The 24,913-nt window shown below is 29.6% G+C and overlaps 1 protein-coding gene across 1 annotated transcript; it reads right to left on the reverse strand.

Annotated features, from left to right (window-relative positions):
* Positions 1-5,339: 5,339 nt before the first annotated feature.
* Positions 5,340-7,304, reverse strand: LOC118052734 (cytochrome P450 83B1-like). Its single transcript, XM_035063768.2, has 2 exons — positions 6,393-7,304; positions 5,340-6,258 (listed from the first exon to the last, which is right to left on the reverse strand). The coding sequence occupies exons 1-2, from the start codon at positions 7,275-7,277 to the stop codon at positions 5,629-5,631; spliced, it is 1,515 nt and encodes a 504-aa protein (XP_034919659.1). The 5' UTR covers positions 7,278-7,304; the 3' UTR covers positions 5,340-5,628.
* Between the last annotated feature and the right edge of the window lie 17,609 nt (positions 7,305-24,913).

The following is a 24,913-nucleotide window of genomic DNA, read 5'->3' on the forward strand; positions in this document are numbered from 1 at the left end:
ATACACTTTCCAGTCAATTTCAATCAAAGAAAAATTTGACTTGGTTTTCAGGAAAGTGTTTTCCTTTTAGCTGTGTTTGTTTTCCGGAAAGTGGTTTCCGGAAAATCACTTTCTAAACTTTCTTGTGTTTGTTTGCCAGTAGGAAAGTTGATCAATGAAAAACACTTTCCAGTAAAAGGAAAATTTGGCTTGATTTTCAGGAAAGTGTTTTCCTGAAAAATTTGGGGGGAAAACACTTTCCGAAAATTGTGAAAAATTTAGAAATGTCATTATTTGCTGATTATATTAAATTTAATCCTCAAACTTTTGATTGATATATATATTTTGTTTTGAATATTTATTTTTCAATTTCATCTCTTAAAATTTTATTTTTATATTAACTTTGGTCCTTATTTTTATAATTGCTATTTGCTTTTTCCTTATCATATTTTTATTGAAATTTTTTATCTATCAAATTTGGTCCTCATTCTTTTGATTGTTACTTATTTTATTTGAAATAATTTATGAAATGTTGATTATTATTTCTTTAATTTCTTCATCTTTCATTTTTTTTTTTTAATTTTTTAGATTTGATCTCTATTATTTTGATTATTATTTATTTTATTTGAGATAATTTATGAAATTATATTTTTTTTTTCAATTTCATTCTCATTCAACTTTTTAATTTGTAAGATTTGTTTTTTATTATTTTAATAAGCTATGTATGAATATAAGATATAATAAAAAAATTCATCATTATAAATACTTTTTAGATTTTTTTTTTTATTGTAAGTGATTAAATATTATATATATATTAGATAAACTTGAAAAAAAATTAATTCATTAATAAATTATTTTCCAGTTCATTTTCCATAACACAACCAAACACTGGAAAATGTTTTCCAGTTCATTTTTCATAACACTGCCAAACATCGAAAAATACTTTTCCGGAATTCACTTTTCAGGAATTCACTTTTCTTGGAATTTACTTTTCAAAAAAAAACTACTTTCCTGCAAACAAACAAAGAATGTCTGCCATCTAGATTTCATACTACATACTAAGGTTTTCAATTTCAGTCAGTTTTGTTTTAAATACCCGGTATATTATGTTCTAGTTTAAAAAATAAAATAATCTGGAATAGATTTTATTTTGTTTAAAATCTTGTTTTTCCCTTCTTTCTTAGTCTTTGTGATGAAGAACAGAGGACGGTGCTGGCTTCTCCTTTCGAATTTGGGTCTGGGTTTTTGCTCTGTGTGTGGCTTGCGTTTTCGTGGTTTTTCCTCCCCTTTTCAGTCCAATCCCCTCCTCTTGCTTCTGTTTTTTTTGTCCCCCTGAGTTTTTCGTCTGGTTTCCTCCTCTGTTTTAGGAGACGGAGGCGTGATGGATGACCGGCCAAAGCTATCCTTCGGTTCCTTTGTATGCCGCTGTGTTGTCTTCCCCTGTATATTTGCCTTTTTTGCTTTGTTCTAGGCCCTGTTTTTCTAGCTCTGGATCTTCGTCCAGTCCTCCTTTTTTGAGGCCTTTCTCTGGCTTTTATAAACCCAGAGAAGGTCTGGTGTCCCTGCCTCAAGAAATGGTGGGCATCGTGGAGGCGAGAGATCATGGCTGCAGCGTGGGTGTAGTGGCCGTGATCTGTTAGATTTTCCCCTGTTGAACCGGTCTTCGACAAGCAGATGATGAACAGAAGGGTCAATACGGCGTCATTTGGCATGAAAAATAACAGATTATGGATTGGTCCCTGATGTTTTGAAATGTATCAATTGGGTCCCTTAATCAATAAATTTTAATTTTACCCCTTGCATTAATTTCAATTAAATCCTTGAATTTATTTCATTTATTAAATTAAAGTTTAATTAAGTCCGCAAACTTATTAATTCTTCAATTAAGCTCTTGATTTCATTGATTAAATTAATCCAAATTTTAATTAAATTCTCAAACTTATTAATTCTTCAATTTTTGACCAATTGATTCTCAAATTTGATAATTTCATCCACGAACTTCGAATTTGTGTTGTTTTAACCCCATTCTCAAATATATTTATTTTTTAATATTTATTCAAAAATTAGGTTATGACACTTTTAATATAAGGATAAAAAAATATAAAAAGGGTTAATATCTAAAATATTATTATGGATAATAATTTTATTACTCATTTTAATATAAAGATAAAAAAATTTATATGGAGTTAATATCTAAAATATTACTGTGAATAATACAGTTTATTCACTTATGATATAACGATAAAATCCATAAGGAATTTATTTGGAATATTATTTGGAATGACGTAGTAGCAAAAAATTCTAGTTTTACTTCAAAAAAAAGTCTCAACGATAATTGAGAATATTTCACCTTTCTAGACCGAGTTCTTGACTTAGAAAACCAAGGTTTAATCATCATACTAAACTCGTCTTAGTAGGACAATAAAAATAGACATTATTAGACTATAGCAAATAATAAAAAGTAATGCAGCTTATCTTAGGTAAATGATATTAGAGATGTTAATACATTTTCTTTACACAACCAGTTCTTTGCTTAAAATCTCTAAAAAAATTAGTTTGGGTTTTTAGTAGCTGTAATATTAGGTGGCGATTCCCCAACCAACCAAAAGATCTCCAGGACCCATCTTAGAAGGGTCGTAATGACGTTGTGTTTTTGCAATGAGGGTGCAACAACACCAATTAATATAAGTTCACATCTATCCAAGAATAGATATAAGTATTAGATTGATACCTCAAGTCAAGTTAGGATAAATAACATTGATTAGAAAGTTATAGGAATAACATTTTAACTCCTCTTAAATCCCTTTTATCTTAATGAGTGAATTCTTTCACCATCAGAAAATTGATAAATATAAACAGAAATATCAAGGGAATATTTTTGTTGGTAAATTACTGACGGATTTTACTGACGAAAATATTCTCTCGGTATTTACCGAGGGAATTACAATGGGAAAAAAAATTTAAAACAAAGCAAAAAAAAAAAAAACGATGACGTGCTATTTTTACCAATGGAATTACCGACGGATAAAATCTGTGGGTAAACTGTGAACAATGTTCATCATGTCAATTACAAAGGAAATCACCTACAAAAAATTTTGTCGGTATTTTCCAGAGAGCTCTGGAAATGTTCATTTCCCAATTGCACTATTAATTACTGTTTTTTATAAACGAATTCATCGACGGATTGAAAAGTCATCGATGTTATTTGGAGGTTTTCTAAAAAAAATTGATTAAATTAAAATTTTAAATGAAATATTATAGACGAAATCACAAATGGATTGAAAAGTTGTTGGTGATATTTGACGGTTTCTAAAATTTTTTTATTAAATTAAAAATTTATATTAAATATTACAGATAAAATCACTGACAAAATGATTAAAAATATTAATATATTAAATTATCCGTTGATAAAACACCCTAATAAAAAGCTTAGGATCCCTAATTTCACAATAGATGGTGCTCCTTTCTTCTTCTTCTTCTTCTTCTTTCCCATATGTAAAAACCATCAATATCCATTTGTTTCTCTTTTATTCTCTCCTCAACTCCTTCTCTTCTCCTTCATGCTCAAATATGTATTCTTCTCCTTTCTTCTTAGTTTTTTTTAATTAATATACAATATGAATTTTGTTTTTTCTCTTTTTATCTTCATTTGCAACCACATTAAAGTAAGATTTTTCTTTTTTCTTTTTTCTTTTCATGTTTTTTTTCACCATATTTGTTTTTTTTTTATTTTTTTAATTGTTTTTGTTCTTAATAATTGTATGAATATTGTTGTAGGAGTTTTTTTTTTTCATATGATTTTTTTCTTCCTTTTTCCAAGTGTTTTGAGTATTATAGAGTGTTGATTTATATTAATTTAATTATTTTATAGTTTTTTAAAATATTTTTAAATAATTACCGACAGAATTACATATGGTATTTTTCCGAGAAAAATACCGATGGAATGAAGCGGATAATTTTTTTTTTTGCGCGTCTTTTTCATCAATAAATCCATTGGCAATAATATTTTTTTTTATTACCAACAAATTTACTGACGAACAAAAAATTACCGATGAAAGATTCACCGACAGAGAATTTCCTTCAGTAATTTTGTTGGTAAATTAATTACCAATAGAATGATAGTATAAATACTGACGGAAAATTCTATCAATAAATTTAAAGATTGTGCTAGTGTTTCATTTGTGATAAATGTTTCTTGATGACACCATGTCACCGACAATCCATAAACATTATCTGAAGTGATTGCTAAATGCTATCAATATTATTTTGAGAAATAAGGTTCGTTTTCATACGTTCTTGTAGTTTTTGATAAAAGATTGAATGAAACATGTGGTTGAAAAAAAAGATAGATGTAAAATATTGGTTTAATTTATTGAATCGGTAGGAGAAACTACATTAACACAAAATATTTATAATGGTACATGTAGTTTTTGAATGAAACATGTAGTTTTTGATCAATGAATATTTATAATGGTAGGTATTTGGAACGTTCATATATTAACACAAAATATAATCTGTTTTATTTCATATCTAATTTCTGATATCGCACCTTCAATGAAATGAAACAATCTTTGTCTCCTGCAATCTTGTTTTTTTTTCCAATTCTGGTTGCTAATCAATTGCATTTTAAGCAAATAGATCTAATTATTGTGAGAAGAGTACTGTTTCAAATGAACTTGTCCAGATTGATGTATGATGTACCCTTTGGTCCAACAGCCTCTTCAGCCAGCCTTTTCCCTCATTTTCTCACCCTTCCCCCCTTCCATTAGCTCTTTCACAAGCATCCCCACTTCTTCCCTTTTAAGGTTATTAACAATTTCCATAGCAACTCCTTTTTCATTGCCACCATATCTACAGTTCATTGCTTGATCAGCAAAGAAGGGGCACCACAACAATGGCACACCAGTAGATGGAGGGGACCAATGGAATAAACCCTAGAGAATACAGTGCAGAGGGCATCCAAAACTTCTCTGACTCCAATGCATCAAAAGAGTGAAAATTAAGCAATTGCATGAGCTTTAGTAGGAGTTTCAACAGCTCCCATGGCAAAGTGAAATACAAAATTAATCATCTGGATCTGTTGTTTGAATAAATGGATTTTTTTTTCAGACGGACGTCTTTCATACCTGGCCGGAACCCTGTCTATATTAGTGCCAAGATTTCTTAGACAGCTCCTCGATGCAGGATCATTGATCTAACTCATATATTGTGCAGGATCATTGATCTAACTCATGTATCATGCACTATTTAATAAATTGTGAAGTATTTTAAATTGATATGCATATCACATGAATAAAGAGACTTGCTCTTTTTATTGACTTTCTAAGCTCAGATATGAGGGCCAGTACTATTGAAAAGAATTTGATAGAGGTCTTAAAATTCAGACCATCAACATTTCAAATTGCATAAAAATAATAATAATTCAAGCCATAATGAACTCTAATGTAAAACAAAAGGGTACAAAGAACCTTAAAAATTTAACGGAGCTTGCGTGAAAATTATTCGAGGTCAATCTTCATATCAAGCTCCGTCGTTTATTCTTATTATTACACACAGCGCGCAAACCTTAAAAAACGGAAAACTACTGATCATGGCCGATTCGTGTTTTATTCATAGAGTCACGATTTCATGATGATGTCCACAGTTCCTTTACGCATCATTGCCCATCACAGCATAGGCCTTAGGCACGAGGCAGAGAGCGTCCCTCGTGTGCATAGCAAGACCGGGTTGCGTATGATCGATGTCTATGTCTTCCCTCTTCATCCCACCTGGCATTTCCCAGTCGAATTTGTAGAGAAGATTAGAAAGTGAAAGCTCCACGGTGGCAATTCCCATAAATATACCAGGACAAATTCTTCGACCAGCACCAAATGGTATCAGCTCAAAATCATTTCCTTTAAGATCAATAGAACTGCCCAAGAACCTATCAGGATCGAACACATATGGGTTCTCCCAAGCTTCTGTGTCCCTTCCAATAGCCCACGCATTCACGTAAACTAAGGTCTTGGCTGGTATTTCGTACCCACCTATGTTACACTCCGTCGTTGTTTCTCTTGGGACTAGTAGTGGTGCTGTTGGTTGCAATCTCATGGTCTCTTTAACCACGGCTTTAAGGTAGGGCAATTGTTTAACATCATCTTCGTACACAAAACCTTTATCTCCTATCACCTTTCGAACTTCTTCTTGAGCTTTTCTCATTGCTTCAGGGTTTTTCATTACAAGGCTCATGGCCCAAATCACAGTAGCAGCAGCTGTATCAGTCCCACCAACAAATATGTTCTGCAAGGATCAGGAAAATAAAATAAAATAAAATGTAAGGATGATATTTGAAACCATTTACAATATTCAAATCCATATCATTTTGCTTGGGAAATGAAAATTAAAAGGCCGAATTTGAGTCGAACTTAGATTACCATTAGAATTGCTTTGATGTGATCAAACGTTAGTTGAACTTTAAAAGTGCGATCCTTGTATATTTGAAGCAAAACGTCAAGTATGTCCTCATGGTCGGGCTTTGGTCGCTCTGGATCAAGATGTTCATCAATGATTTCTTGGTAGAAAACATCAAACTCTCTGAAATTTTTTTCAAGACGATGGGCAAGTCCCGCGAGTCTATCAACCCATCCCATGTATGGAAAATAATCAGAAAGATAAAACATCGTAAACAGGGCTTGGGTTTCATTAAGCAACGCATGGAACCTACTTCCTTCAATTCCTCCATCCTCGTACCTTTTTCCGAAGGCAGTTCTGCATATGGCTGTGCTTGTAAGAGACAGCATTGCTTCAGTCAAGTTGAAGGGTTTAGAAGCAAGAGCTGCTTTGGAAATTTTTTCAATCATATGCGATACCTCATCTTCTCTGTTGGTACGAAAACTTTGCACTCGTGTGGAGTTGAGGAGATGAACGACACATATTTTTTTCATCTCCCTCCAATAAGCACCATATGGTGAAAAGGCCAAGTCTAAACCATTGTAGGAAAATTTTTGCTGGCCAGTCAAGAGAGGCCTGCTACAAAATTCAAGATCATGGGTTTTCAGTACCTCTTCAGCCATTTTGGCTGAAGAGACTACGAGGGTTCGCTTGAAACCTAGCTTTAAGGACATGAGGGGGCCATATTTTTGAGATAGTTTCCATAAATGAGTTTGAAGGTTTGAGCTATCAAGCTGGTGCAAGTTACCTATCAAGGGAAGACCGTTGGGGCCAGGAGGGAAACGAGCTCTTTTAGAGATTTTGTTTTTCTTGAGAAGAAACAAGAAAATGATGGAGAGGAAGAGAATTACGAATATGAGTAATGCCATTATGATCTGAGTATTTTTGAGCTGTGAGTTCTGCGATACAAGCTTCAATTATATAGAGTGTTTGCGCGCGGGTGCATGCAGCGTATTTTTTAAATATTTTTTATTTAAAAATATATTAAAATAATGTTATTATTATTATTATTATTATTTTATTTTTAATATCTATATCAAAACAATATAAAAATAATTTAAAAAAATTAATTTAGAAAAAACACAGTCCAGCTACTATAACCCGGTGCAATAGACAAAAAAAGAATATTTATAGAAAGAGATTTCTATCATATTAACTTTCATTTCGAACATTTTATTTGTGTATATGCACCGATTTAATTGAAAATATTTACTTCATGTTTTGACTTGAAATTTTTCCGCAGCAATTATAATAACAATAGCCCGTGTTAGAAATTGATCCATATATAACATGATTATTGCGTATTTGATGAGCCTTGTGCATTTTCTAGGGCTGTTCAATAAACTCATAATGAATGTCTGCCATCTAGATTTCATACTACATACTAAGGTTTTCAATTTCAGTCAGTTTTGTTTTAAATACCCGGTATATTATGTTCTAGTTTAAAAAATAAAATAATCTGGAATAGATTTTATTTTGTTTAAAATCTTATTTTATTCCATAAATTTTATTTTTAAATAAAAAATATTTTAAAAAATAACCGCCATCATAATATCAAATAAGCTATATATTTTAAATAAAAATAAAAGAAAGAGGAAAAAAATAAAAACAAAAAAAGGAAAAAAGAAATTTTATAAAGATAAATCCTATAATTGATTTATCGTGCACGCCATTATGTGTACACTCACATACTAGAGCTAACATAGAGAGAACCCTACTAAAAAAATATCAAGCCTTTCTTCCTTGATATTCCACAAACCAGGAGTGTATTCGTGATGCTCAATCGAACCCACTCCACATGGTATAAAACTTTGGAATCTTGCTTAACTTTATTAACTCAATGATGATTTATATACAGCTACGAAGAACGAAACAAGAATACATGATAAACTCTCCTAACAACCTGATGATAGAAGATTAATTCAAATTCAAACAGTAGAGTCCTAATAGTATAAGAATTTCTGAAGACCAGCACTGTTAATGTTGTTGGCTAACACATGCCGCTTGCACTAAAGAAGATTTTGGATTTATTTGATATTCAAAGTTAAAACTATGTTTTTTAAAAATTTAAATTTTTTTGTTTAAATTTAAATTTTTTATATTTTTAAATCTTTTTAATATGTTGATATTAAAAATAATTTTTAAAAATAAAAAAAATATTATTTTAATCTATTTTCAAACAAAAAATAGTTTGAACTGTTATCAAATTCTTAAATAAACCCTTTAACATGGACTATAGTGTCTTCGACAAGTAAAAGAAAAATTGATGGTCGTACTGTACAATTTTCCTACCTTAGGGTCATGATGTTGAAATAATAATAATAATAATAATAATAAAACTATAAGAGTGATTTGTTTACTTCAACAGATTGAGTTACGAAGAGACACGAATGCATTACTATCAATGTAAATGATCGATGAGGAGGAAAAGGAGGAGTGTCCAAATCAAATTGGAAATGGAATATCGCATGAATATATATATTTAATGGATTTACCTAAATTTTGGTGAACAAGGCTTAACAAAAATAATTTTTTTAAAAAATAAAAATATTATTTTAATAAATTTCCAAACAAAATATAATTTGAATCATAATTACCACTAATTTTTTTTTCAAAAAGATGATTGTCACAACTACAAAGATCTCTATTAAATTTGTCAAACTTGAACCATGTTTGTTTCCTGAAAAGTAATTTCCGGGAAAACCACTTTCTAAATTTTTCTGTATTTATTTGTTATTAGAAAAGTTAGTTAACGAAAAACTTTTTCCAGTCAACAAAAAATACTTTTTAGTTAACGAAATACACTTTCCGATCAACACTGAATTCAAAGCTCTCTTAGCTTATTTCCATGCATCCAGAATGAGAGATCTGATCCAATGTAGCTCTAGTAGTTCATCCCAGCACAAACATCATTGCATCAACGACATACACAAGACATACAATGTCCTCACGTCTCTTTCTATTTTTGTTTTGTTATCATGGGAGTGATTTGTTTCCAATTCCATAGTACTCAACCAATGTCTTCACGTCTCTTTCTATTTTTGTTTTGTAATCATGGGAGTGATTTGTTTCCGTGTTGCTGTTCTTGATCTGCTCCATCGGCATCTGTCTTATTACCATTAATAAGTTTACGTGAATGCTTGGGCTGTTGGAAGGGACCCGGAAGCTTGGGAGAACCCATATGAGTTCAATCCTGATAGATTCTTGGGCAGTTCGATTAATCTGAAAGGAAAAAAATATATATATTCAAATGCCATCTGTGGTGAACAGGGAAGATAAACACCATTGATGATGTGCTCGTCAAGAAAAAAAAATTTCAAATGCTTTTAAGAAAATTATGTGGTTGATGATTTAACTTTTGGTGTTCAAACTTCTCACCATCATTTTCGAAACCACCAATCATCCACCATGCGTTGTTCTTTAAAGTAAACATTTTGAACAGAAAAACCACCAATCATCTTGTCCAAAACAAAAATGGACCACTCAGCAACTGCATTCTGCATAGATCCAAAACCTGACATCTAGTTGCCAGTCTTTTAACATCAACTTGGGTCCAAATTCAAAGTACGTTTTTGTTGTAGCTGTCAAGAGGCTAATTGACAATATAGGAATTGAGTACATTGACAAGTATCCAAATTCAACTTTGCTCTTGAATTTTTTATTTGATTACGTGGCAATAAAAAACGATTTTTGTAAAAATATAATAATTTAAATATTATAAAAAATGTGATATGTTAGTATGAATTATCTTTTCCTTGTTAATGTATTTTTGTTTTCAAAAAAATATTGTTTTTGGCTATGTTGTTTATTGCATAAAAAAAATAAAATCAATCAAAATCAATATTAAAAAAAAAATAACTATTAAGAATAAGGAAAAAAAGGTTACCATTTTTTAAAAAACCTTGTACCTTATTAACTCATTTCTTTCCTTTTGTTCTCATTTTTTTTATCACATGTATTGTTTTTAAACAAGAACTTATCTTAATAAGAAATTGAAAAAAAAAATAATAAATTAATAGTTTTAATGTGAATATCTTATAAACATATAAGAATAATAAACTTGAGAAAAAAATTACAATATACCTTTTTTTTAGCAATGTAGCTTATTGCATTAAAACTAAAAGCAATTAAAATAAATATCTAAAAACAATTAACGATTTGAAATTAAAAAAAAAAATGTATCTCTTTGATCAGAACCCTTTTCCTAATGCATTGTTCTTCTTTCGATGTATTTATTTTTTTTTATCAAAAGCATTGTTCTTTAAATAAAAACATCATAATCCTAAAAGCAAGTTTTACTAAAACAATACTAGAAAAAATAATGAATCGATAAATTTGACACTAATGTATTAAAAATATAATAATACTAATTTTAAAAATAAATATATTAAAAATCACAATAACAAAATAAAAATAAAAATAGTTGATTCACATTAATTATTCAAGGTTCATGTATAATTATTTCGAAAATAATTGTTAATATTATCATAAAAGATACTAATATTATTTAAAAATAATAGCATAATTGTGTAAATATTATTTTAATAAATTTATTTATTAAAAAAACAATCTAATTACAAAATGCCAAAAAAAAAATCAAGAAATAAACTTAAAGGGATATGAACATAGGTGCTTAAAATTTGGGCCCACATGCCTAACAACATTTAAAGTCTAGGCTTGTATGCCTAGGTTTTTTATAAAAAAAAAATAAAGAGAAAAATGAGGTTTACTATTTTTTTTAAAATAAATAAATGGGTGATGGGTTGACAATCTAAATAAACAACGCATCGTCCATTTATAACTAGAAAATTAGGGTAAAAGTTTGTAGATTTAAAAATTCAAATTCAATCATTTTTCATCAAAAAATTATAACATGAACCTCTAAAACTCTATTTCTAATAATAAAATATATTTCAAATGGTAGTTTAAATATATGTTTTATAAAAAGTAAAAAAATAAATTATAAAAAGAATTATTTAGGATCCTTCAAGATAGTTTTAAAGTTTTTTTTTAGAACAAATGAAAAACATTTATAAAATTAATTAATTATCATTTCTGTTTAAGATATTTTAAAGGTAATTTAAATATTTTTTTTATAACAAATAAAAAAATATATAGCAAAGAGACTCAGTCTCTTGATTCTGGCATGGCTACAAGATTCAAATCTCTTGGGTAATTATGAAATGTTAAGTAAATTTATTATATAATGCTGCATTGTGAGAAAAAAGGAGGAGGAGGAGACTCACACCTTTTCTTTATTTAAAATCGTAGGGTGGAAAATATTAATGAAGTACTTGGTGGACTAAAATATTTAACTTAATATAGTTATGCTCCTCGTGATGGATGGCGGCTCTGTGCTCAAACAAGGCGAGTTTTAGCTATATGCCAACCTCGCAGCAAAATGAGAGATCTCCAATGTAGCTCTGGTAGTTCATCCCAGCACAAACATCATTGCATCAACGACATACACAAGACATACAATGTCTTCACGTCTCTTTCTATTTTTGTTTTGTAATCATGGGAGTGATTTGTTTCCATGTTGCTGGTCTTGATCTGCTCCATCGGCATCTGTCTTATTATCATATTAAGCTCCGTCGTTAATTCTTATCATTACACACAGCATGCAAACCTTGAAAAACAAAAAACTACTGATCATGGGCGGCTTCGTGTTTTATTCATGGTGATGTCCACAATTCCTTTACGCATCATTGCCAATCACAGCATAGGCCTTAGGCACGAGGCAGAGAGCGTCCCTCGTATGCATAGCAAGACCGGGTTGCGTATGATCGATGTTCTTCTTCTTGAGCTTTTCTCATTGCTTCAGGGTTTTTCATTACAAGGCTCATGGCCCAAATCACAGTAGCAGCAGCTGTATCAGTCCCACCAACAAATATGTCCTGCAAGGATCAGGAAAATAAAATAAGTAGATACAATATATTCTCATTTTAATATATTTTTTTAAAATATCATTTTAATTTTTTTTAAATAAATTATATTTTTACCGGTTATCAAAGTTATCTCTGGACTTATTGAGTCGATCAAGTTATATCGGTTCAGCTCTTATTTTTTTTACTTGTTTTTAAAATTTGAATTATATAATTTAAATTTATACTATATTTAGAATTGAAATTCAAATATATATATATATATATATATATATATATATATATATATATATAGAGTACAACCGAAACATAAACACTCCAAAACTAAAACATATTGTTTAAATTCTAAAAATCAAATGCCACCCAAAATAAAATTAACAACCTGCATAGTCAATCCATTCATTAACATTAAGGCCGGTCTCCCGTTACCTGCTACCTGCTGGTTTTTTCAATAATAATAATAATAATGCATGTTCAGATGCGACTTTTCATCCAAATCAAGGACATATATAAATAAATAAATGGGACCAACAAAGTGAATTTTCTCCCTCAATAAAAACTTGCGTGGGGATTTTCATGGGGCCACTAAACTAGAAATGGTGTATAATAATTCAATACATTTTATTGCATGTAATTTATGAGCTGACGGCATGAATTATTAATTATTATTAGTAAAGAAAATTAAAACATGTGAGAGAATAGCTTTCTTTTATGATTCATTGTGATGGATTTTTTGTTTTTTTATATGTTAATGATATATTATTTTTAAATGATCTTGTCAATATTGAATGTAAGTAAAAATTACATTTAACAATATATTATGTTTTGAGATTGATCCAGGAGATTGGATAATTTATAAACTGATTTAGGACCTATTTAAAAGTGTAGTAAAAATTATGTTCTAAAATATTTTTTATTTAAAAATATATTATAATATTTTTTTAAAAAATTTATTCATAACATCATTATATCAAAACACTTTAAAAATTCTAAAAAAAAAATTTAAAATAAAAAAAATTAAATTTTAAATAAATAATAATATTTTAACTGCAATATCAAACACTATAATGATTTTACCTATAAATGGGATCAGATTCTAAACTCTGAATCAAATTGACAATCATAAAAAAAAAATAACATTAAACTTTTTATAAATTAAATAAAGATTGCATTAGATTTTCTTGAAATAAATAAATAAATCAACAAATGAGGACCGTTGTCGCGCACATCATTGAACATGCAAGCTAACTTTTCCAGGATAAGGTAACATTTTAATAATACGATGATTAAGAGAGAAAGCGAAAAGACATTACAATCCCATAGCCATATCTATTAGTATTGAATTAAGAGAAAAAGTTCAATAATTATTGGCGCTTTAGTTAATGCATAAATGCTGCTGTCTTCCGCATCTTTTCTTGTTCATAATGCCGTATCTCATTGATGTACCAACTTAACTTGTGAATGGCATTTTTATCTGATTTAAAACTTCATTTGAGGGCTTGCTTTTAGTAAAATATTTTATATTTTTTTTTCTTAGTTTTTCCCTTTTTAATAAATTTTCTTTAAAAATAATTAATCATCATCATCATCATCACTTATATTTCTATCATTATTTCTATCATTATAACCATTATTGTTATGTCATTACCGTTACCTTCGTTATTATCTTTGTTGACATTTTCATTGTCGCATATAACATCGCGGCGGCCTTAAAAATAATTCTCTTGAATTAATTATGGAAAAAGAACAGATTACTGGCATCTGGTTCTTTTAGGAGACATTGTCTTGCCTAAGGAGTCGCCACTTAGTATTATGGTCGCTAGGAACCCTAACTGGTCAATATAGATTCTATGGTTTGGGATTAGTTACGTAAAAGGAAAGATATTATCACCCCTTAAATGTTGGTTTTGTCTTAAATTGCTAAATTTTTATCGGTTTATGTTCTGATGATTTATTCGCAATATTCTTGACTCTGACGCCAGTGAATATTCAACTACGAATAATTATAACTCTAACGTTGGTAACTATTACGTAGCTATAAAATAAATTTAGATCAATATTTCTATTCTAACTCTAACGCTAGTGAATGAAGAGATAAAATAAATTTATTGTTACGCATGTACATATTTTTTTTTTTATCTTTCTAGCTAAATAAAATAAAATACAATAAATAAAAATAATATAAATTTAAACCAATATTTTTATTCCCGACTCTGGCGTCAGTGAATAAACCAATAAATTTATATTATTTTTATTTATGCATACAATTTTTTTATTTTTTTTCTATTTTTATTTTTATTTATTTATGTTGCATGGTCTCAAAAAAAAAAAAAAAAAAAGAGGTTGGGTCACTGGTCCAAACCAGTGACCCGGCTGGCCACTGTTACATGCATGCGTGAATCACTCACGCATGCATGCAACAATAACAGGTAATTAATTTACCAAAACAAGGAAAGCTGAAGAGCTTACCTGGCAAGGCTGAGGGAGACGGCTGCTTCAATGGAGGACTGCTGGATGTCACGGTGAGGAAGAGCTGCTGGGGTGGTGCAGCTGAGGGGTGAAGGCGAAGACGATGTCGATGGTGACGGAGGCTTGCCCGACTGCTACTGCTTCCCCCTCTGTTTCTGTTGTTCTGCGTCTTCTCTAGTCCTCCCTTCCTGTGCTGCTGCTTGCGCTATTTATTGGAAGATGAAGAAGATGGTCGATGGTGATGGAGGTCTGAACAAAAGAGATGGGGGTTCTTCTCCTCCCTGTCTCTCTGTTTTTCCTCCTTTTGTTTTGTCTCCTGCGTTTTTCTCTGGTTTGCTTTGCTTTCCTCTTTGTTTCGTTTGCTTCTCTCTCTCTCTCGTCGGTTCACTCTCTCCTCCCAGTTCCCCTGTTCTTCCTTCCCTTCCTCGGTTCTGCTCCTTTTCTCCAGCTCTTTCTTTGGTTTCTTTCTTCTCCGGTTCTGTGGTTTCCCCTGTCTTTCCCCCAGTTTTTCCTCTGTTTTTTATTCGTTTACAGTCACTTTTCCTGTTCTCCTCAGTTTCTCTTCTTTATTTTGCGTCTCTGTCTAGTCTTCTCCGTCCAAGACGAAGAAAATGGTGTTAAAAGCACGAAGATTTGCTGCTGGTTGATGGACCAAAAAAAAACATTTCCCTCTCTGTTTCGCTCCCCTCAGCCCCTTGGTTCTGTCATCCCTCTGTCTCCCCCCCTGTACCGGTTCTCCTTCTCTGGTTTTTATAACCAGAGAATGCCATGCGGTTGCATGGATTTTAATGCAATAAAGGCATGCGTTTTCTTCTTGTTTTCTGGTGAAGAAGATGAACAGTGCTGATGTTAATGGCAATTTGCGTTTTGATCCTTGACATTTTGACTTTGTTGCAGTACAGTCCTTGGGTAAATTGTAATTGAACCCCTGCATCTCAGCGCCATTTACACATTGGTCATTGGATTTTAATTTGTTGCAATCGTGCTCCCAATTAACCCCAAACTTTGCTATTTTTTCAATTAAGTCTCTGATTTCATTAATTTAATTAAATCCAAAGTCCAATTAAGTCTAACACTTACCAATTCTCCAATGAAGCCCCTGATTAAATTAATTCCAAGCTTAATTAAATCTCAAAACTTATCAATTCTCCAATTAAACCCTTGATTGGATGAATTAAATTAATTCCAACCTCAATTAAGTCTCAAAACTTATCAATTCTCCAATTAAACCCTTAATTGGATTAATTAAATTAATTCCAAGCTTAATTAAATTAATTTTGAAGTTTAATTAAACCCCAAAACTTCCAATCATGTTGCCCTTAACCCAAATTTTAATTCATTCTTCATTTATTTCATTTTACTTGTTTTTTCATCATTATTATTTTTTTATCATTATTTTTTTTATCCTTTTCAGTAAATAAAATAATAATAATAATTAAAATAAAATGATAAAAAATTGGGTTATGACAGTTGCCCTCTCTTTATAATATTTACTATGCAAAGATATTGGAAAATTTCATTTTCCTTTAGCTTTGTGTAGTAAATTTATAAGGAAAAGTAGATACAAAAAGAACCTTTGATTTTTTATTTTTTAGTCTTGAAAACTTTGAAAACAGTAAATTGACACATGACCTTTAAAGAGAGATGTAGAAATCAAGAAACAAGTCATTTGAAAGACGACCCACCTTTTTTGTTTTTTTTTTAGAAGTGGTCTCATTGTAATGGGTAACCTACCCAAGTAAATAATAATAAAAAAAAAATAAAAAGAAAAGGATCTCAATGTAATGGGTGACCTATCCAAGTAAAAAAAAAGAAAAAAAAAAGAAAAATGAGGGTTCAAAAGCGCACTCGGAAAAGAAAGCGAGGGCTCAAAGGCGCTTGAAGAGGAAAGCGAGTGCTCAAAGATGCTCGAAGAGAAGCGAGGGCTCAAAAGCGCTCTAAGAGAAGCGAGGGTTCAAAGGCGCTCGAGGAGGAAAGCGAGGGCTCAAAGGCATTCTACGAGAAAACAAGGGCTCAAAGGCGCTCGAAAAAAAAAAGCGAGTGCTCAAAGACACTCGAAGAGTAAAGCGAGGGCTCAAAGGCGCTCAAACTTAGACGGTATAAATTTATTATGAATTTATTTGACAGTCATAGCATAAATTTATATTTGATATCCAGATATCTTAAACAAAAAATTTCCTCTTATTCACTAATTGCTTATACAAATAATTATGTAATGTTATGTAAATTTATTAAATAATGTTGTATTGTGAGAAAAAAGAAGGAGAAGGAGACACCTACCTTTTCTTTATTTAAAATCGCGGGGGGGAGGGGGGGGGTGTTAATGAAGTACTTGGTGGACTAAAATATTTTACTTAATATAGTTATGCTCCTCGTGATGGATGGCGGCTCTGTGTTCAAACAAGGCGAGTTTTAGCCATATGCCAACCTCGCAGCAAAAGCTTCAGACTTTTGATACATTCATTATTGTCAATAATTAAAAAATAACAGCCACAAAAATAAAGAAACTGTCGAAAGCGCCTAGCATGTGGAAACCATCATTGCTGTAGTTTAAACAGTTCAGTAGAATCGATCTTGAGAAATATTTGTATTAATTTTAAAGTTATTTTTCAAAGTATTTTTTAGTTTTTCTAGTTATATTCATGTAACTATTAAAGATTTATTTATTTTTAAAATCTATTAAATTATCCTGAACTAATATGAATATATGTTGCCAGTCTAGTTGTATGCATAGATTCAAAACCTGACATCTAGTTGCCAGTCTTCTAACATCAACTTGGGTCCAAATTCAAAGCACCTTTTTCTTGTATCTGTCAAGAAGCTAATTGACAATATAGGAATTGAGTACATTGACACAGGATCCAAATTCAACTTTGCTCTTGAATTTTTTATTTGATTACGTGGCAATAAAAAGTATTTTTGTAAAAAAATAATAATTTAAATATTATAAAAAATGTGATATGTTAGTATGAATTCTCTTTTCCTTGTTAATGTATTTTTTTTTCAAAAAAAAATATTGTTTTTGACAATATTGTTTATTGCATAAAAAAATAAAATCAATCAAGATCAAAAGTAAAAAAAATAACTATTAAGATTAAGGAAAAAAAGTTAACCATTTCTTAAAAAAACCTTGTACCTTGTTAACTCATTTCTTTCCTTTTGTTCTCATTTTTTTATTATCTTAATAAGAAATTGAAAAAAAAGTAATAAATTAATAGTTTTAATGTTAATATATCATAAACATTTAAGAATAATAAACTTGAAAAAAAATTACAATATAAATTTTTTTAGCCATGTAGCTTATTGCATTAAAACTAAAAACAATTAAAATAAATATCTAAAAACAATTAACGATTTGAAATTAAAAAAAAGATGTATCTCTTTAATCAAAACCCTTTTCCTAATGCTTTCTTCTTCTTTCGATATATTTTTTTTTTTTTATCAAAAGCATTGTTCTTTAAATAAAAACACCATATTCCTAAAAGCAAGTTTTACTAAAACAAAACTAGAAAAAATAATGAATCGATAAATTTGACACTAATGTATTAAAAATATAATAATACTAATTTTGAAAAAGAAATATTTAAAAACTTACAATAACAAAATAAAAATAAAAATAATTGATTCACATTAATTATTCAAGGTTCATATATAATTATTTCGAAAATAATTGTTAATATTATTGTAAAAGATACTAATATTATTTAAAAATAATAGCATAATTGGATAATGATGTAAGTATTATTTTAATAAATTTATTTATTAAAAATAAATCTAATTACAAAATGCCAAAAAAACAAATCAAGAAAAAAACATAAAGGGATATGAGCATAGGTGCTTAAAAATTGGGCCCACATGCCTAACAACATTTAAATTCTAGCTTGTATGCCTAAGTTTTTTTTTTGTATAAAAAAGAAAGAAAAATGACGTGTACAAAGTCTTTTTTAAATAAATAAATGAGTGATGCATCACCAATATGAATAAACAACGCATCGTCCATTTTGGGTTTAAGGAATGTGCTTGGTAAACACTCTTTAAGCCTATTTTTTGTAGTTTTACTATAAAGAAAAAAAATGAGTTTTTGCTAAACAAAGCCTAAATTTTTTCTTTTCAAAAATGAAAATATATTTTCTTTTTTTCTTACATATGGCTAAAAATACTAAAGTTATTTAAGTATTTAAAAAAAATCTCAAAAACTTTGACATATATATATATATATATATATATTATAATATTGCATAGATTTTACAACAAGTTTGTAAATTTCTAGATGATTTGGCCTAAGTTTCAACAATACCAAAAAATTTATTTTTTACTCTTTATATTTAATAAAAAACAATTTTTTTTTTTTGGCATTAGAAAAGTATAGATTTTTAATCTGATAAGATTGTTGTAACCTATTTTTGGGTCCCAACACAAAAATAAAAATATAATAATAACAAAATAATAATAATAATAATAATATATATATATATATATATATATATATATATAGATAATATATATATATATATAAAATAGAAAAATTAATAAAAAATGCAATAAAGTTTTTTGCTTTCAAAAAATTCTGAAAAATCTGTAAAAAAATATTGTTGATTTCAATATTTTTATCAAAATTGCTTAATATTGGTTTGTATTTTTTATACCGTTAAGATACAAATCCAATATTAAAATACCTGATTTTTGTCAAGACATCAAAAAACATAAAATTAAAAAAACAATTTTTTTTTTTGTTTTAAATGCATACGGCCTAGTCTCTCCAATATATATAAATATATCATCATCATCATCATCATCACATCATATTTTCTTACAACAAAAGAAATTTCAAAAAATATATGTATTAGCATACAATGTAGCTTTAACAACAAGTTTGTTGGAGCCTTGAAAACTAGGTCAATATTTCAAAAATTCTAAAAAAATCTTTTTGTCTTCTTTTAGTATTGAGGATTATGAATTTAAATGTAAAACGTATTCCTGATATTAAAAATATAGTTTTTATATAAACGTTAGAACGGTTACGATTTTACCCGATAAGATAAGGACCTCCTTATTGTGGATGACTTTTCTTGAGCCGTAAATAGACCAACAATTGAAATAGGATAACACCTTAGTTTTTTATCAGACAATCAAACAATGCAGCTTACCTTAAGTAAGGCGTATTTGGGGTGCTAATATCTTCCCTTTACGCAACCAGTCCCCCGTACCCGATCTCTGAGACCAGTTAGGATTCCTAGTGATCAAAATATTAGGTAACAACTCCCCATTCCATTTTCTTCCAATAAACGACAAGAATTTCTTGTCTCCCCATATTTTCCAAATAGATATAGATAGATTTACATTTTAGATTTAAAGTGGAACTATATTTTCGTCGCGACGCCACACACGTGCGACAAAGATAAAGACCTCCTTATTAAGAATGATTTTTTCTTAGTTTCTATCAGACAAATAAACAATACTATTTGTCTCAAGTAAAGCTTATTAGGGATGCTAATATCTTTTTTTTACGCAATCAGTCTCCTTTCCTAAACTATGAGATTAATTACGATTCTTAGTGACTAAAATACTAAGCGGCGACTCTTATTCTTTTTTTTTACTAATAAATGATAAAAAATTATCATTCACCCAAGTCATTCATGATTATCCCAATCTAGAAGGATGATCATGCTGACAACACACACATGCAACAAAGATATCTATCAAACTTGAACATTATGAATTCATTTGACAGCCATAGCATAAATTTATATTTGATATCAAGATATCTTAAACAAAAAATTTCCTCTTATTCACTAATTGCCTACACAAATAATTATGAAATGTTAAGTAAATTGATTATATAATGTTGTATTGTGAGAAAAAAGAAGAAGGAGACACACACCTTTTCTTTATTTAAAATCGCAGGGGGGGAATATTAATGAAGTACTTGGTGGACTAAGTTATTTAACTTAATATAGTTATATATGCTCCTCGTGATGGATGGCGGCTCTGTGCTCAAACAAGGCGAGTTTTAGCCATATGCCAACCTCGCAGCAAAAGCTCCAGACTTTGGATACATTAATTATTGCGTATTTGATAAGCCTTGTGCATTTTCTAGGGCTGTTCAATAAACTCATAATGAATGTCTGCCGTCTAGATTTCATACTATATAGAAATCTTGCATTCAAATCTAATGCCTTTTATTATACCAAGAGAACGATACTACTGCATACTAAGGTTTTCAATTTCAGTCAGTTTTGTTTGAAATAGCCGGTATATTATGTTCTAGTTTAAAAAATAAAATAAATTGGAATGGATTTTATCTTTTTAAAAATTTTAGTTTATTTTATAAATTTTATTTTTAAATAAAAAATATTTTAAAAAATAATCGCTACCATAATATAAATAAGCTTATATATTTTAGAGAAAAAAAAAATCAAGCCTTTTTTCCTTCTTCTCGATGCCATCCAAAGATTGTGAGGGCGTTCCCTCTCCGATCACCGGCGCTAGACATGTACCAGACATTCCACAAACCAGTAGTGTATTCGTGATGCACAATCGAACCCACCCAACGTGCCTACTGCACTAAAGAAGATTTTGGATGTATTTGACGTAATTGAAACTAAGTTTTTTAAAAATTTAAAACTCTTTGTTTAAATTTAAATTTTTTATGTTTTTAGATTTTTTTAATATTTTAATATTAAAAATTTAAAACTTTTGTTTAAATTTAAATTTTTTATGTTTTTAGATTTTTTTAATATTAAAAATAATTTTTTAAAAAATAAAAAAAATATTATTTTAATATATTTTTGAATAAAAAATAATTTGAACTGCTACTATTATTAAATTCTTAAATAAACCCTTTAACATGGACTACAGTGTCTTTGTCAAGTAAAAGAAAAATTGCTGGTCGTACTGTACAATTTCCTACCTTAGGGTCATGATGTTGAAGAAATAATAATAATAATAATAAAACTATAAGGGTGATTTATTTACTTCAACAGATTGAGTTCCGAAGAGACACGAATACATTACTGTCAATGTAAATGATCGATGAGGAGGAAAAGGAGGTCGAATGTCCAAATCAAATTGGAAATGGAATATCGCATGAATATATTTAATGGATTTGCCTAAATTTGGTGTACAAGGCTTAATAAAAATAATTTTTAATAAATAAAAAAAATTATTTTAATATATATATTTCCAAACAGAAAATAATTTTAACCGTAAGAAGTACTAATTTTGTTTTTAGAAAGATGATTGTTACAAGGGCAAAGATCTCTATCAAACTTGAACGGTATTATAAATTCATTATAAATTTGTTTGACAGCCATAGCATAAATTTATACAAAAAATTTCCTCTTATTCACTAACTGCCTACACAAATAATTATGAAATGTTAAGTAAATTTATTATATAATGTTGTATTGTGAGAAAGAAGAAGAAGAAGGAGACACGCATTTTCTTTATTTAAAAATCGGGGGGGGGGGGGGGGTATTAATGAAGTACTTGGTGGACTAAAATATTTAACTTAATATAGTTATGCTCCTCGTGATGGATGGCGGCTCTGTGTTCAAACAAGGCGAGTTTTAGCCATATACCAACCTCGCAGCAAAAGCTTCAAACTTTGGATACATTTATTATTGTCAATAATTAAAAAATAACTCAATAATTAAAAAATAACAGCCACAAAAATAAAGAAAATGTCGAAAGCGCCTAGCATGTGGAAACCATCATGCAGCCATACATGCCGTGTCAAAGAACTCTGCACCGAAAGTTGCTGTAGTGTGCTGGGATTAGCTCTGTATAGATGGCTCCCAGTTGTTTAATCAGCTCAGCAGAATCTTGAGAAATATTTGTTGGAATTAATTTTGAAGTTATTTTTCAAAGTATTTTTTAGTTTTTCTAGGTATATTCATGTAACTATTAAAGATCTATTTATTTTTAAAATTTCTTAAATTATCCTGAACTAATATGAATATATGTTTACATATAGCTCTGTATGTTTAGAATGTTTTCATTTTTACTTTTCTCCTTCGAATATTTCTAACAGTATTCAGTAACTCCCAAAGCGTCAACACTGAATTCAAAGCTCTCATAGCTTATTTTCACGCATCCAAAATGAGAGATCTCCAATGTAGCTCTATTAGTTCATCCCAGCACAAACATCATTGCAATATCAACGACATACACAAGACATACAATGTCTTCACGTCTCTTTCTATTTTTGTTTTGTAATCATGCGAGTGATTTGTTTCCATGTTGCTGGTCTTGATCTGCTCCGTCGGCATCTGTCTTATTTCCATTAATAAGTTTACGTGAATGCTTGGGCTGTTGGAAGGGACCCGGAAGCGTGGGAGAACCCATATAAGTGTTGGGGGAAATTCGACCAGTGATGTCCTAATCTTTGCATATAGGAGGGGTAAGCACACTGTCACACAATATTTAACGTGATTCGGCAAATCGCCGACATCCACGGGAGAAAGTCCATATTATTAGAGATAGAGAAAGAATACAACACAAATACATGGAGGAGGAGGATCACTTTACTCTACTCTACTTCCAGCTCTCATTGCTGCCTTTGCAGCTGCTGCAATGACAACAGCTCCTCTTTTTCTCTTCCTCTTTTCACTTCATTCTCACAATCTCTCTCTCTCTCTCTATCATTGTTCTGCTCTCTTACTGTCTATTTCTAGGCAAGAATGGGAGTTGTTCAATAATGGCTGCACATGGGTTGATACATTTGTCAATGGTGAATGTAACTATTACTGACAAATGGTAACCCTACTTCAAAGGTTAGGTTGCCCATTAATGGCAATTCCCAACAATGAGTTCAATCCTGATAGATTATTGGGCAGTTCTATTGATATGAAAGCAAAAAAAAAATAAAAATCAAATGATATATGTGGTGAAGAGGGAAGATATAGGCATTGATGATGCCATCTATGGTGAAGAGGGAAGATATAGACATCTGTGGTGAATAGGGAAGATATAGACATTGATGATGCCATCTGTGGTGAAGAGGGAAGATGACATTGATGATGTGCTCGTCAAGAAAAAAGAAAATTCAAATGCTTTTAAGAAAATTACAGTCTTTTAACATCAACTTGGGTCCAAATTCAAAGTACGTTTTTCTTGTAGCTGTCAAGAAGCCAATTGACAATATAGGAATTGGGTACATTGACAAGTATCCAAATTCAACTTTGCTCTTGAATTTTTTATTTGATTACGTGGCAATAAAAAAGGATTTTTGTAAAAATATAATAATTTAAATATTATTAAAAAAAATGTGATATGTTAGTATTAATTCTCTTTTCCTTATTAATGTAATTTTTTTCAAAAAAAAATATTGTTTTCGGCAATGTTGTTTATTGCATAAAAAACTAAAATCAATCAAAATCAATATCCAAAAAAAAAAATAACTATTAAGAATAAGGAAAAAAAGGTAACCATTTCTTAAAAAACCTCGTACCTTATTAACTCATTCTTTCTTTTTGTTCTCTTTTTTTTTTTTTATCATGTGTATTGTTTTTAAACAAGAACTTATCTTAATAAGAAATTGAAAAAAAAATAATGAATTAATAGTTTTAAGGTGAATATATTATAAACATATAAGAATAATAAACTTGAAAAAAAAATTACAATATACCTTTTTTTAGCAATGTAGCTTATTGCATTAAAACTAAAAGCAATTAAAATAAATATCTAAAAAAATTAACAATTTAAAATATCTAAAAACATATCTCTTTAATCAAAACCCTTTTCCTGATGCATTCTTCTTCATAAAAAAGAAGATTCAATAAAGGTTGCTCGTGCTATTAAAGAAGATTCAATAAAGATTTAGTTAATTTTTTACCAACATAAAAAAGAATGTTCATGCAATATCAACTTTTTAAAATAAGTAAGAAAAATCTAAAAATTTAGAAATTGAAAGAGATTGCTCGTGCTATCAAAACAGTGACTCGAAAAACATACAAAAACAAAACCCTATGAAATGAGCATCTCATATTTATTCTCAAGCAATTAATTTAATTTAATTAAAAAATAAAATTCTTTTTCAAAATGCAAGATTCAATAAAGGTAAAAAAAAATATCGAGTTACTTTCAAAACCACAAAAAAATCTCATAGAAAGTGAATACCAAAATGTTGGTAGATGAATCCGGAAAAAAAA

Source organism: Populus alba, chromosome 2 (assembly GCF_005239225.2).
Source record: "Populus alba chromosome 2, ASM523922v2, whole genome shotgun sequence".
Lineage (NCBI taxonomy): Eukaryota > Viridiplantae > Streptophyta > Magnoliopsida > Malpighiales > Salicaceae > Populus > Populus alba.